Source organism: Suncus etruscus, chromosome 12 (assembly GCF_024139225.1).
Source record: "Suncus etruscus isolate mSunEtr1 chromosome 12, mSunEtr1.pri.cur, whole genome shotgun sequence".
Classification (NCBI taxonomy): domain Eukaryota; kingdom Metazoa; phylum Chordata; class Mammalia; order Eulipotyphla; family Soricidae; genus Suncus; species Suncus etruscus.
This window is the reverse complement of record NC_064859.1, coordinates 63,463,668-63,479,295: the sequence shown is the minus strand read 5'-3', so window position 1 is coordinate 63,479,295 and position 15,628 is coordinate 63,463,668. Positions and strand designations below refer to the sequence as shown.

The window sequence follows — 15,628 nt, the reverse complement described above, 5'->3', positions numbered from 1 at the left end:
CATTAATATGTTAAACAGGAATGGTGAGGGGAAATTCTTGTCTTGTACTGGATTTTAGAGGAAAGGTTTTTAGTTAATCTCTATGAGTAGTATATATGCTATTGCCTTGACTGTATTGAAAAAAAGTTCCTTCCATTCCCATCTTGTTGAGAGTTATAATCATGAACAGGTGCTGGACCTTATCAAATGCTTTCTCTACAACTATTGATATGACCATATGGTTTTTCTTTTGTTGATATGGTGTATTATGTTGGTTGACTTATGTATGTTAAGCCATCCTTACATCTCTGGAATGAAACCTACTTGGTCATAATGTATGACCTGCTAGATAAGGTGTTGGATCCTATTTGCTAGGATTTTGTTGAGGATCTTTGTATTTGTTCATCAGGGATTTTGGTCTTATTTTTTTAATTTTTTAAATTAAATTAAAAAATTTTGCAGCATCTATGTATGCTTTTTAGTTCAGGGTGATGGTAGCTTTATAAAATTTTTGGTAGTGTTTCTGTTTCTTCAATTTCCTGGAAGAGCCTGAAAAGAATTGGTAGTAGGTTCTCTTGAAAGGTTTGAAAGAATTTTTAAGTGAATCCATCTGGGCCAGGGCTTTTGTTTTTTGGGAAGAATCTTAATTACCATCTTAATTTTCTCAATAGTGATGGGTGTTTAGATATGCTAGGTCATCATGGTTCAATGATTGAAGATCATGAGTCCAAGAATTTTTCCATTTCTTCCAGGTTCTTTTGTTTCGTAGCATAGAGTTTCCCAAAGTAGTCTCTGATTACCCTATGAATCTGTTGTATCTGTAGTGATCTCCCCATATTTATTTCTAATTTGATTTATTAAATTTATCTCTCTCTATTTGTGAGTTTTGCTACTGGTTTATTCATTTTGTTGATTTTTTTCCAAAGAGAGCCTACTTCTGTTTCATTGATGTTTTGAATTGTTTTTGGATTTCCAGTTTATTAATTTCTACTTTAAGCTTTGTTATTTAATTCTGCCTATGTGTTTTTGGTTTATTTTGTTGATTGTTTTCTAATTTTATAAGTTGTATCATTAAGTTATTTATGTAGGCTCCTTCCTTCCTGATGTGTGCTTGTAAAGCTTTAAATTTTCCTCTTAGTACAGCTTTTGCCATGTTCAACAAATTCTGGTAATTTGTATCTTCATTCACATTTGTTTACAGGAATGTTTTAATTTCCTCTTTGATTTCATCTTTGACCCACTGATTGTTCAGTAGTGAAATTTTTAATTTCCAGGTGTTAAATTTTTTCCTCTGTGTCTGTTTGTATTCACTTCTAATTTTAGTGTTTTATGATCTGAGAAGGTAGTTTTTATAATTTCTATCCTCTAGATTTTATGGAGGTATGTTTTACATGCCAGCATATGGTCTATTCTTAACCCATGTGCACTGGTTAAGAATGTGTATCCAGTTTTCTGAAGGTGGAGAGTCACCTAGGTCACTTTCTTCCATTTTTCCTATTCTTGTTAACTTTCATCCTGGTTGACCTATAAAGGGGTAACAGGGCAATGTTGAGAACTGCCAATATTATTGTATTGCTATTGATGTCTTTCATATTTGTCAGCGATTGTGTTAAGTATTTGGCTGGTCCCTCATTGTGTGTATATATGTTTAGGAGTGTGATTTCTTCCCATTGCTCATATTCCTTAAATACTATGAAATTTCCATCTTTGTCCCTTATAACATTTTTAAGTCTAAAGTTTGTGTCATATTATATTAATATGTCCACTCCAGCTTTGTAAGGAAGTTGTTTGCTTGAATGATTATCCTCTATTTGTTTTTTGTTTGTTTAGGGACTACACCCAGTGACACTCAGGAGTTACTCCTGGCTATGTGCTCAGAAATCACTCTTACCTTGAGGGACATATGAAATACCAAGGATAGAAGTCAGGTCTGTCCTGGGTCAGCTGTGTGCAAGGCAAAAGCCTTACCACTACACCATCGCTCTGGCTCTTGATTTAGCTTTTTGATTCATTTTGCTACTATGAATTTCTTAACTGATGCATTTAGTCCATTGACTTTGAGAAAAATAATGGTCATGACTTAGTGTCATCTTTGTGTAGGAGTTTGGAAGTTCTGTTGGTCTGTCTTGTCTTAAAATAGACCTTTCAATTTGTCTTTTAAGACTGGTTTTGAATGTAAAGTTTCTGAGCTATTGTTTGTCTGTGAAGCTATGTACACTTCCTTCAAACCTGAATGTGAGTCTGATTAAGTGAAGCATTCTAGATGAAGTATTAATTTTGTTGAGTTTTGTCACTATATCTCACCACTGCCTTCGGGCCTTGAGGGTCTCTTGTGACAGATCTGCTGTAAGTCTTAAGGATTCTCAGTTGAATGTAATTTCTTTTTTAGATCTTGCTGCTTTCAATATTCTCTCCCTATCTGTGGAATTTGTCATTGTGGCTAAGATGTATCTTGGGGTTCTTTCCTTCAGATCTCTTATAGCTGGTACTCTTCGGGCATTTGGTTGCATGCACTCTTTAGCTCTGAGAGTTTCTCTGCAATAATGTCCTTGACTATTGATTCTTCATGGGGATTTTCTTCCTGGGCCTCTAGGACTGCAATGATCCTTATGCTGTTTCTATTGAGTTTATTGCAGACCTCTGATCTGTTCACATTCTTAGAGAATATTTTCCTATCATCTAATCTTTTGTTTTAAGGCTCTTTCCAGCATCTTCTGTTGTATGGAGTTGTTTTGCATTTTATCTTCCAGCTCACTGATTCTGTGTTCAGCAGCTGTTGCTCTGTTGGAGAGTCTTTTTAGTGAGGTTTTCATTTCGCCTACCAAGAGTTTCAGTTGTTATTTTAGTTTGGAGTTTTCTAATTTCTATTTCCATATCCTCTTGATACTTTTTTTTAATCTTTAAAAAAACTTTTAAAATAAATTATTTAATTGAATTGCTGGAGATACACAGTTACAAAGTTTTTCATGATTGAGTTAAAATCATACAATATTTGGGGCCGAAGTGGTGGAACAGTGGTAGGGCATTAGCCTTGCATGCAGCTGACCTAGGACGGACCAGAGCCACTGTTCAATCACCTGATTTCCCATATGGTCCCCCAGGACAGGAGCGATTTTTTAAAATTTTTATTGTGGTCAAAGTGAATTACAAATATTTCACAGAAATATTTAGGGCACATAGTGACAATGACTGGGGGGCATTCCCACCACCAGTGTTGTTTTTCCTCTACCCCTGTTTTCAGCATACATCCCATATATCCCTTCTTTGATTCTTAGTTGTGGTTTGTTCAGTTTGATCCTTGCTTTCTTTGAGTTCTATGAACATCCTCTGTATTTCTTTTTTTTCTTTTTTTGGGTCACATCCGGCAGCACTCAGGGGTTACTCCTGGCTATATGTTCAGAAATTGCTCCTGGAGGGCTCGGGGATCATATGGGATGCTGGGATTTGAACCAGCATCCTTCTGCGTCTGAGGCAAACGCCTTACCGCTGTGCTATCTCTCCGGCCCCCCATATTTCTTTTCTAAACTAAAATAAGTAATTCTAAACTAAATATGTAATTGGTACTTTTTGGATCATCAGAATTGCCATCTTCATTCTCTATGCATGATATTGCCCTGCATTATTTTCCCATTGTCATGCTTGTAGTGTGATTTTTTTTCCCTTGAATGTTCTGCTGGGGATGATTGACTAGGAGATGTTTGTGGCCACAGAGCAAAGCAGAGCAACTGGGCTCCTCTGGCTCTGCCCTTTGTGGCATGTCCAGCTCACCTACATTGATGTGACTTCCAAAATCTCTTCTGGGCTGGGTTGTTCTCAACACTGGCAGCCACGGCTTTTGGATGGCAGCTGCATTGAAAGTGTGCAGTGAGGATCAGGCTTCACCGTTCATGGACACCTCTTTATCTTTTAGATAGTCATCTGTCTTTTTCTTAGTACCTTTGGGGACCGAATTACGTTGTTTTACCTCATATTTATGCATATTTCTATAAAGTTAAGAAGGGGACTATGTAGCTAATCACCTTAAGCACACACCGTTTTAACATCTGGAGCACACACACTGCTTTCCCTAATCCCCTTACTCTGTCTTCCATAGATACAGAAGCACAGACCCTGTCTTAATCCCATTTCACATTCTACCCAGTTGGCTGATACAGAGTCCACACCTTACTGTCCACTTTACTCTCCTCTAACATAAATATCTATTTTCCACCTACAATAAATGAAGTTTTTCTCCTGAATTGGCTGGTGGTTGCTTCCTTCTGAGTGCTCTACTCGCATAAGCTCTTACCTCACCATTGACTTCTTCATCTTGGGATCTGACCTTACCAGCATCATTTACACCCTATTAGCCCCAAAACACAATGCAGACAAAGTCATCCACACTTCTATGTTCATGGCATCACTATTCACAATAGCCAAAATCTGGAAAGAATTTAAGTGTCCTAGAATGATGGAGTGGGTAAAAAAAATGTGGTACATTTATACAATGGAGTGCTACACAACTATTAGAAAAAAAGAAGTCATAAAATTTGCTTCTCTGTGGATGGATATGGAAAGTATTATGCTGAGCAAAATGAGTTAGGGGGAGACGGATGGACCTAGAATAAGCATAGTCCTTTATGGGATATAAAAATATAGTATGGTAACAATATCCACAGAAATAGAGACAATGGCCAGGAGGGACTGACTGTGATAGAAAGTATATCACAAATAGTGGGAAAGTGTATTAAGGCAGAAAAAAATCATTATGATAATAATAATTGGGAATGATCACTCTCTACAAGAACTGGATGCTGAAAGGAGATAACGTGATATGCCTGGAAACCCTTTAGTAATGGTATTGCAAATCATAATGTGTAAAAGGAAAAATAAAAGGAGAGAGAAAATAATGTTTACCAAAGGCAGACAGAGGAGAGGGGAGAGGGGAGGAGTGGAAAGTATCTGGGACATTATTGGCAGGAAATGCAAATGGTTGAAGAATATTGTACATTGTATGACTGAAACTCAATTATGAACAACTTTATAACTATGGGAAAAATATCTGTATTATGTAAATACTTTTTAAACCATGATGTTTAAATAAAGTAATTCTTTTTTGTTTGTGTTTTGGGCCACACCTGGTGATGCTCAGGAATAACTTCTGGGTATACACTCAGAAATTGCTCCTGGCTTGGGGTACCATATGGGCCATCGCATATCGAACCCAGGTCCATCCTGGGTCAGCTGTGTGCAAGGCAAATGCCCTATCTCTGTGCTATCACTGTGGCCCCTAAATAATATTTAACAATAAAAGTTTCCTATGCTGGATGAGTTTCTTCTTCTTCTTCTTCTTCTTCTTCTTCTTCTTCTTCTTCTTCTTCTTCTTCTTCTTCTTCTTCTTCTTCTTTCTTCCTTTTTTCTGCTTTTTCCTCCTCCTCCTTGTTCTTATTTTTCTCCTTCTCCATCTCTTCTTTCCAACTTTATTTGTCTCCTCCACCTCATCCTTCTTTTGCTTTGCTTTTCTTCCTCTTCCTCCTTTCATCTTGTTCTTCCCTTCCTCTTTATTCTCCTCCTTATCTTCTTCTATTACCTTCTCCTCATCTCCTATCATTCTCCTCCTCCTTTCCCTCTTATCCTCCTCCTTCACTTCTTTTCTTCCTTCTTTTCTTTTCTCTAATTCTTTCTCTTTCTCCCTTCTTTTCTTTTCTGTTTTGTTTTTCTACTTTGCCACTCACAGCAGAGCTTAAATCTTACACCTAGATCTGTACTCCTGGAAGGAATTAAAGGATCATAGAATGTGCGAGGATTGAACCCAGGATTGACTCATGTGCAAGGCAAACTCACTGTATTAATTTGACCCACCCTGATACTTAACTTTTTTATTATAGCTTCTTATCAAACAGCAATAAGTAACTTATGGTCTTTTGTTTTAATGAGAATAAGTTAATTGGGTCTTATACTAATTTGCTTCCCAGGGACATGGGGAACAGGAATATCAAGGGATTATTGGGTATGAGAAAATCTATATGTAGAAAGCCATTCATGCATATGAAAAATTAGCATAAAAAGTTGAGTGGCATAATTTATAAAGTACACAGGATTTTAAGAGGGACTTGGGTGTTTTGAATTTGTGGTGTTTTATTTATTGCTATGTCTCAGTGTCCTCATTTGTTAAATGATGATGATCATTACTTTCTGCTGAAGAATATTATCATTTTGCTATATACTATACCCTATGCTTCTCTATAACAATTTCACTGCCCTTTCTGATTTTTCTTTACTTACATACTGGTTTCCTCCCAGACAAAACCCAAGTTTGACTGTGATCTGTGGCCTCCTTTTGGTCTGCAGATTACTAATACTGAGTTTCAATTGATCAAACTTGAAAATACATGTTGGATTATTACAGTATTCTATCATAGAATTATTGAGAATATTGATCATTTATGGCATTTTTTTTTATTTTGGTCATACCCGACAGCACTCAGGGGTTACTCCTGACTCTATGCTCAGAAATTGCTCCTGGCAGGCTCAGGGGACCATATGGGATGCCGGGATTCGAACCACCAACCTTCTGCATGAAAGGCAAACGCCTTACTTCCATGCTATCTCTCCGGCCCTTTAGCAGAGTTCTTTTTTTTTTTTTTTTTTTTTTTTTTTTGGTTTTTGGGCCACACCCTGTGACGCTCAGGGGTTACTCCTGGCTATGCGCTCAGAAGTTGCTCCTGGCTTCTTGGGGGACCATATGGGACGCTGGGGGATCGAACCGCGGTCCGTCCTAGGCTAGCACAGGCAAGGCAGGCACCTTACCTCCAGCGCCACTGCCCGGCCCCTAGCAGAGTTCTTAATACATAACATGCATAAGAAGTATTGTTGACAAATCCTTTGGGAGATTATTATAATTATAATAATATTAATGTCTGAGTTATTAAAATAAATCTTAATATAGTGTAAATTATGATGAAAACAATGTAAGCAATAAACAAAATTTATTAATACAAGTGAAAAAATCAAGAAAACACATTATTTTTATATCATAAAGAATCCAGTACAATAAGCAAGACATCTATCCAAAAAATGCTGAAAAGATGCTTGACTAGAACAAGTGAGAGATATGCTTGATTATAAAATTATCATCTAAGAAACCATTATCTGTTTTTTTCTACTAAAATTCTTTAATGAACATAAGCAATAATGTTGGTCATTGGTTTTTTTTTTTTTTTTTTTTCAGTTTTCTGGCATTTAATGTGAACACAGTGGGCAATCTTAGCTTTCTTTTGAAAGCAGTGAATTTTCGTGAAAATGTTCTTCAGCGGGGTTTGATGGCCAGAATTTATTATAAGGTAAGTACACATTGTGTGATATTTTTCATTTTGAAATGTGTTGAAGACATATTCTTCTTTGTTTATTTCTGTTTTTAATTTTGGGCCACACCCATTGATGCTCAGGGGTTACTACTGACAATGCACTCAGAAATCATTCCTGGCTTGGGAGACCATATCGGATGCTGGGGGATCGAACCGAGCTCTGTCCTAGCTTCAGCCACATACAAGGCAAATGTCCTACTGCTGCACCACTGCTCTGGACCCTAAGGCATATTCTTATTGGTGAACTAAGCATAATCAAGGATGTAAGATATATTCTTATCTGTGGATAGCACATAGTCTTGAAAATTATGTATCAGGATAAAAAATAATAATCATAGACATAATGGAAAAATTTTCCCTTAATGTGATAAACCTAAAATTTTATTTTAGGTTTTTGGTCTTGACAAAAACAGGCTACACTAAGTGTTTATAATGGAACATTTTAATGAAGAAAATATCTATACTGAGCAATGGCCTACAAATATAGAATAAAGAGAAACTATATTTAAACAACCAGATATAAATAATAGTTTCCCATGAAAAGAATAAGACTATTTTTCAGTATTTATTGATCAACTAGTCTTTTTTAAGGCTGAACTCTGTGATCTAAGATTCATGTCAAATTTAATTCATGAATACAGATAATAGAAAAACATTTAAAATGGCCAATGATAAGGCACAACATAGCTATTCTTAAAAATAATTCAAAGACCTGGACCAAGGTGGCAATACTGTTGGGTAAACCCTGGGCATCCATATAACTGGGCTATCACCCCTGAATTCTCTGATTCATGCTTAGGAATATCCCCCATATCAACAAATTGATCAAACATCTATTCCATATAATATTAAAAAAAATCTAAAAGGATTGGTGGAAGCCAAGCAATTAGTGTGTGATTTTCTAAAATAATAAGTACAACAGTTAAAAATACTTTTTGAAAGATTTGAAAGACATTTAAAGGAAAACTTAACTGGTTTATAATATATTGTTTTTCTAGTATTTTTAAGGTAAGATCAAAGATCAAGTCAAGTAAAAAGCATGCTTAATTTCTTACTTTAATTGCAGGGTAGGCCTATGGCATTGTTTGGTCTGCTTTGATCATTGGAGAAACATGGTTCACTAAATTGCAAGTCAACATGAGTACTAAACACAGGATGCTAGTTTTCCAGATCACTATAGAAGACAAACAAAGGAGATAAATAGGTCCAGATGTTGATATAATCAGACTCAGTGCAAAATGTAGGCCAGAGGCCTGTTGCTTGGGGCCTGAAGTACCTTCTCCAGTGGGCTTCCTTTAGCTTTGCCTGTAGGAAAATCTTTTTTTTTTTTTTTTTTTTTTTGGTCCTTGTGAAACCCGTTATTTGTGTTTAATTAAGTGTACAAATTCCCTCTCTCTGATTTTGGAAAACTTAGCAAGTTAGCTTCTTTCATTTGGGGGTGTTTGTTGTTATATTCTTCATATGAATAAGACTATTTGGAATAACCTTGCTTAATTTATTTAGCATAATTACCTTGGTTCCATTTAGTTTGTCCCCAAAGGCATGATTTCATCTTTTTAAATGGCAGAATAATTTTCCACTGACTATATATACCACAGTTTCTTTTTTATTATAATTTAGGCACCATAATTTACAAATATCTCCATAATACAGTTTTAGGCATACAGTATTCCAACAAAAACACCAAGGTTCAAATGAAATTATAGTCTTTTTTAGAACATTATTTCCATTTAACTACATAAGTAATGTTTCATAAGAACATTGGATGCTTTGGGAATTTTTTGCTTTTATTAATATCATAATGAAAATTCTTAATGGTATATACTTTTAAAACTTTTATATTGATAAATTGTTATCTACAAACTGAATCAAATTGTATTTTGCTGGGGCCTAAATTCCTTCAACCTATTTTTCTAACACTTTTCTCTCTGACTCACTTTATTATATGTTTTATTTGTAATTATATATTTTAATTATTTTAGTTATAATAATTTTGGCTACAGTCTATCCATTTTTAGTATTTGAAGTAATTACCATACTTTCCCCTAGAGAGCTGATACCAGTTTAAATTCCCACCAAAAGTGTCCTAGAGTTTCTTTTTTTTTTCCGCACTCTTGCCAATTCTTTTTTTTTGGCAACCACTCAGTGATGCTTAGGGCTTATTTCTGGCTCTGCGCTCAGGGATAATTCCTGGCAGTGCTTGGGAGACCATATGGGATACTAGGGATTGAACCTGAGTCACCTTGTGCAAGACAAATGTGTGTGTTTGAAAAAAAAATTATATATTTGTGAATCATTAGTATGACTTCTTTGGAGAGATGTCAATTTATGTATCTTACCCATTTTTAAATTATTTCCTCTTATTGTTATATGGAACCCCTTGTGAGATAAATTTGTACAAATATATTCTCCCAATTGCTAATTTTTCTCTTTGTGTTTGTGCTATTTTCTTTGGCTGTAAAAATGTCTTTTTATTTAATCATGGTGTTTACAAAAATTATCATGCTGGGGTTTCAGTCATAGAATGTATACTACTCTTCACCAGTGTGATCTTCCCACCACCAATGCCCCCCATTTCCCTCCATCAATCACATCAACCCCCTGCTTGTTTCTCAGACAGGTATTCTGCCTCTCTCCCTCACTATCATTGCCATGGTAGTTGTCATTGTGGTTAGTGCTTTAGATGCACTCACCACTCTTTGTGACGAGCTTCATGTCTTGAGTTGGTCCTCCTGGTATATAGCTCTATTATCTCTGAATATTATTATTACCATACTTCCTTATATTTTTCTTATATCCCACAGATGAATGAAACTATTCTATGTCTATTCCTCTCCTTCTGGCTCATTTCACTCAGCAAAATATTTTTCATGTCCAATAGGCAAATTTTGTGACTTCATTTCTCCTAACACCTATGTTGTATTCCATTGTGTAGATATACCACAGTTTCATTAGCCACTCATTTGTTGTAGAAAACCTGGGTTGTTTCCAGATCCTGGCTCTTATAACTAGAGTGGAAATGAACATTGAAGTGCAGAGGACATTTTTGTATTGTGTTTTTGTATTCCTGGGGTATATCCCTAGGAGTGGTATTACTGGATCATATGGGAGCTCAATTTTCAGCTTTTTAAGGAATATCCATCTTGTTCTCCAGAAAGGCTAGGCTAGATGGCATTCCCACCAGCAGTGAAAGAGAATTCTTTTCTCCCTGCAAACACATTAGTACTCTAGCATTGTTATTTTAGTCCCAGTGTTGTGAGTTGGTGTTGCATTGTTGTTTTAATATACATCTCCCTGATGACTAGTGATGAAGAGCTTTTTTTCATGTGTCTTTTGGCTAATTGCATTTCTTCTTCAAAGACATGTCTGTTCGTTTCTTCTCCCCATTTTTGATGGGGCTAGATTTTTTTGCTTGTTTGTTTAGTTCTGGTAGTACCTTGTATGTATTGGATATTAACCCTCATCAGATGCATATGGGGTGAAAAGTTTCTCCCATTTCGTGGGTGGCCTTTATAAGGGAGTTGTTTGCTTGAATGATTGTTCTCCAACCTTTGATTTTGAATCTATGTTTGCCTGACTATTCACATTTGTTTCTTGGAGGCAGCGAAATGTTGAATTAAACATTTCAATTCATTTTGTCACTCTGTGTCTCATAATTGGTGCATTTAGTCCATTGACATTGAGAGAGATTATTGTCATAGGATTTAATGTCATCCTTTTGTAAGAGTTTGATGTGTTTCTTGTGTCTCCCTTGCCTTAAAGTAGACCTTCAGTATTTTTTATGGTTGGTTTTGAGACTGCAAAGTTCTCAGCTGTTGGGAAGCTTATCTATGTGTCTTTTATTCAAACCTGAATGTGTTTGTCTATCTGGTGAAACATTTATTTCATTGAGTTTTGTCAGGCTATTCACCACTGCTTTAAGGCCTTGAGGGTGCTTTTGACACATCTGCTGTAAAGGTATATAGAACAACACATAGGTAAAACACTCCATGACATTGAGACTAAAGGCATCTTCAGGGAGGAAACTGCACTACAAACAAGTGAAAGCAGAGATTAACAGATAGGAATATATTAAGCTGAGAAGCTTCTGCACCTCGAAGGAAATAGTGCCCAGGATACAACAGCCACCGACTGAGTGGGAGAAACTATTCACCTGATACCCATCAGATAAGGGGCTAATCGCCAAAATATACAAGGCACTGACAGACTTTACAAGAAAAAAAAATCTAATTTCATAAAAAAACGGGGAGAAGAAATGGACAGGCACTTTGACAAAGAAGAAATACAAATGGCCAAAAGGCACATGAAAAAAATGCTCCACATCACTAATCATCAATAAGATGCAAATCAAAATAATGATGAGGTACCACCTCACACCACAGAGATTGGCACACATCACAAAGAATGAGAACAAGCAGAGTTGGCGGGGATGTGGAGAGAAAGGAACTCTTATCTACTGTTGGTGGGAATACTATCTAGTTCAATCTTTCTGGAAAGTGCTATGGAGATTCCTCCAAAAACTGGAAATTGAGCTCCCATATGATTCAGCTATACCACTCCTAGGAATATACTCTAGGAACACAAAATAGAATACAAAAATTCCTTCCTTACACCTATATTAATTGCAGCACTATTTACCATAGCAAGACTCTGGAAACAACCAAGATGCCTTTCAAGAGATAAATGGCTTAAGAAACTGTGGTACATATACACAATGGAATATTATGCAGCCGTCAGGAGAGATGAAGTCATGAAATTTTTCTATACATGGATGTACATGATATCTATTATGCTGAGTGAAATAAGTCAGAAAGAGAGAGAGAAAGATGCAGAATGGTCTCACTCATCTCTGGGTTTTAAGAAAAATGAAAGACATTCTTGCAATAATTTTCAGAGACAAAAGAGAGGAGGGCTGGAAGTTACAGCCCACCTCATGAACCTCACCACAAAGAGTGATGAGTTTAGTTAGAGAAATAACTACAATGAGAATGTATGAGGGAAATAGAAAGCCTGTCTAGAGTACAGGTGAGGGCGGGGTGGGGAGGAGGGATATTTGGGACATTGGTGGTGGGAATGTTGCACTGGTGATGGGGGGGGTGTCCTCTTATATGACTAAAGCCCAACCACAATGTTTGTAACCAAGGTGTTTAAATAAAATATTATTTAAAAAAATCTTAAGGATGCTCCAGTGTACACAATTTCCCTTTTTTTATCTTGCTGCCTTCAATATTTGTGGAATTTGTTATTGTGACTAGGATGTGCCTTGGGGTATTTTTCTTTGGATTGATTTTAGCCAGTATTCTTTGGGCATGTAGTATTTTGTTGCATGCACTCTTAGCTCTGGGAGTTTTTCTGCAATGATATCATTGACTGTTGATTTCTCATAAAGATTTTCTTCCTGGGCCTCTATGATTCTTACATTGTTTCATTTGAGTTTAATGCAGGCCTCTATTCTTAGCTGTTCACTTTCCTTGAGGAATTTTTCAATCATCCTATCTTTTGTTTTAAGGTTCTTTTCCAGCCTCTTCTGTTGTATGGAGTTGTTTTGCGTCTTATCTTCCATCTCACTGATTCTGTCTTCATCAGCTGTTACTCTGTTGGAGAGGCTTTCCAGTGAGATTTTCATTTCATCTACCAAGTTTATTAGCCCTGTTATTTCAGTTTGAAGTTTTCTTATTTATACTTTCATGTCCTCTTAATTCTTACTTGTGGTTCATTTGGGTCATTTTATGAATTCTGAGTTTCTTTTTCTCAGAGAGGCTATGTAGATAGCTGGTACTTGTTGAAGTTTCAGATCCATCATCTTCATTCTATAAGCATAATGACATTCTCAATGCTTTCCCATCGTGTCTTTTGTAATGTTTTTTTTCTCTATATGTGTGCTTTTGTACATTGCTGAGGGGATAAGTGGAGCTGCAGAGCATAGCAGAGTGGCTGGGCTCCTCTGCTATTTTGTCTCTGGGCAAGAGAAGCCTGTGTTCCCTCAGTGGAGTAGAGAGGCTTTGCCTCTCAGCTTTAACTTGTTCTTTGTATGAGAGGCACTCACTCCTGTTTCTCAGGGCTAGCCTCAGCCTGAGCTTCAATTTTTACTGCTTTTGTCTCTGAGCAGAAGAAGCCCTCTCTGACTCACTTTTAATCATCAACATTTGAGGTTCTCATCTTCTTTTTATATTTTTATTGTATAGACATGACAAATTAGGTCCACTGTAAAGCATATAGTTCTAATTTTATTTGTAGCATGACACTGCATAATTTAAGGTACTTATTAAATATCAAAAATAATTTTTGTTCAGATTACTTCTATGCTAGAGAACAAATTGCCCACATGTATTGATTTTCTGATTTGGGGACAAAGAAAACCTTGACACACATGTTTTGTAGACATAGAAAAAAATAGGTGGGAAATACAATGAAAATATATAAGCAATTATTTGGACCACTCTAACCCTCTACTTCCAATGTCTATAGATGAGAGATTACAGGAGTGTACAATACAAATTTTTTTCAAGGATGGAAGATAGACTATATTTTTGGAATATAAAATGTATTAAAGACATTATTTGTTGTTATGAGTTAAATCAATAAAATTAAATACTTATTAAGCAATAGTTTTCTAGAACTAAGCATGGAAAGACCACAAGGATTATTATGGTATGTTCTTGCCTTTGGTAAAGCCATTTGTTTTAGTCCAAGGTAAAATGAATTAAGTGCTGAATTAAGATAACAATCTACAAACTTAGAGGAAGAAATATTTACTTCTATATTTCATTTGCATTTTTGGCTCAGTTTTGATTCAACTAGTTATGTATTGGCAAATAGCTACCTACATTAATTTGGAGTAAAATGAGTCTTTAGCAGCTTGAACATCTGACCCAAGTGGAGTTTGGACAATAGTTTTAGACAGCTTGGGGGATTATTTCATTTATAATGCCAAGATAATATTAAAATAACCATGTTATTTGGTTCAGAATATTTAAACACAAAAAAGGGAATAAAACATGAGTGGTCTTTAGAAATTTGCTTTTCTTTTAGCTTTTTGATAAAGTTCTTTAGTATTCTTCACAAACAAATTTTATATTAGAAAAGCTTAGCCAACCCTTGACGGATGATTAGATATTTACCCATTACCTATTAGATATTTACCAGATGATTAGATATTACCTATCCCTGAGAGCTAGCAGTTTAGAGTCTGAGCTGGAGAGTCAAGACCACTAGATCCCCTTTTGACTATCATCTGCTAGTGACTTCTCTGCCTTGGTGTGGCTAGATTTGACACCAAATGGGAGCAGAAAATGTTTTAGGGTCCAAGAAAAAAGCCCAGGCTCAGAATTTCCCTTGGAAATTTTCCAGTTTTCCCAAATCATATTACTATCATAACTCATTCCAGGTTGCATCATTTCCCTGAGCAGAGAGTGGAATGAGCAGAGAGAAACATAAATAATAAACAATGGCTTGTCACTCTGAGAAGATTCTACTTAGGAATCTGTCTTGCTGTGGAGAAAAATCTAGACAGAAACAAAGAGCTTCTGTAATCAATCAACAAAAGACTATTTTCAAATGTGCCAACAAGAGTGGGCAGATCGAGGGCTGAGATACAAATTGGATTCATCCTGTTTGGTCATTCTGGCTTACCAGAACTGATGTATCCTCTCTCTCTCTCTCTCTCTCTCTCTCTCTCTCTCTCTCTCTCTCTCTCTCTCTCTCTCTCTCTCTCATTACCTGTAGCTATCTTCCTGCACAGTGATGATTCCCCTTCTTCAGGTGTGTAAGAATTACCTGGCAAATAGTGATGTAAAAATGGATTCACAGCAGGGCATGGCTGAGTTGAGGGAAAACAGAACCACTCTCAAATCCAGGGGCAAAATTGAATACAAAAAGCAGCTCTCACTCAGAGCTTGATGTTTTGCTGAAGAGAAATTGATAGATGCTCTAAATAAGGTTTTTAGAATTTAACTCTAGAAAAATCGCTGCTGTCTATAAATTTTTAAAATTTTTCTTGCAGTCAAAGTGAATTACAAATCTTTCACAGTAATATTTAAGGCACATAGTGACAGTGAATATGGGGCATTCCCACCACCAATGTTGTCTCCCTTCAGCTCTCAATTTAGCGTGTTAAAAAGTAACAATGCTATAATACTTCTGTAAAGAATTTATAATGCTGCCAGTTAATCGTTATAATTTTAAATTTATGGCATTTTTGTTTGGATCACTTTCAGGAGGGAGAACTCTTATTTGACTTCCTATCCATGAAAAATGTAAGCTGTTCCAGTCACCAGTTAGACAGCTTATAGGTGACAGTCCAT

General features: G+C 36.1%; 1 protein-coding gene across 1 annotated transcript in view; it reads left to right on the top strand.

Annotated features, from left to right (window-relative positions):
* ACOXL (acyl-CoA oxidase like) overlaps positions 1–15,628 on the top strand; it is a 424,916-nt gene that overhangs the window by 305,080 nt on the left and 104,208 nt on the right. The window contains 1 exon segment of the mRNA XM_049784649.1: positions 7,190–7,301. Coding sequence (XP_049640606.1) covers positions 7,190–7,301 — 112 coding nt within the window.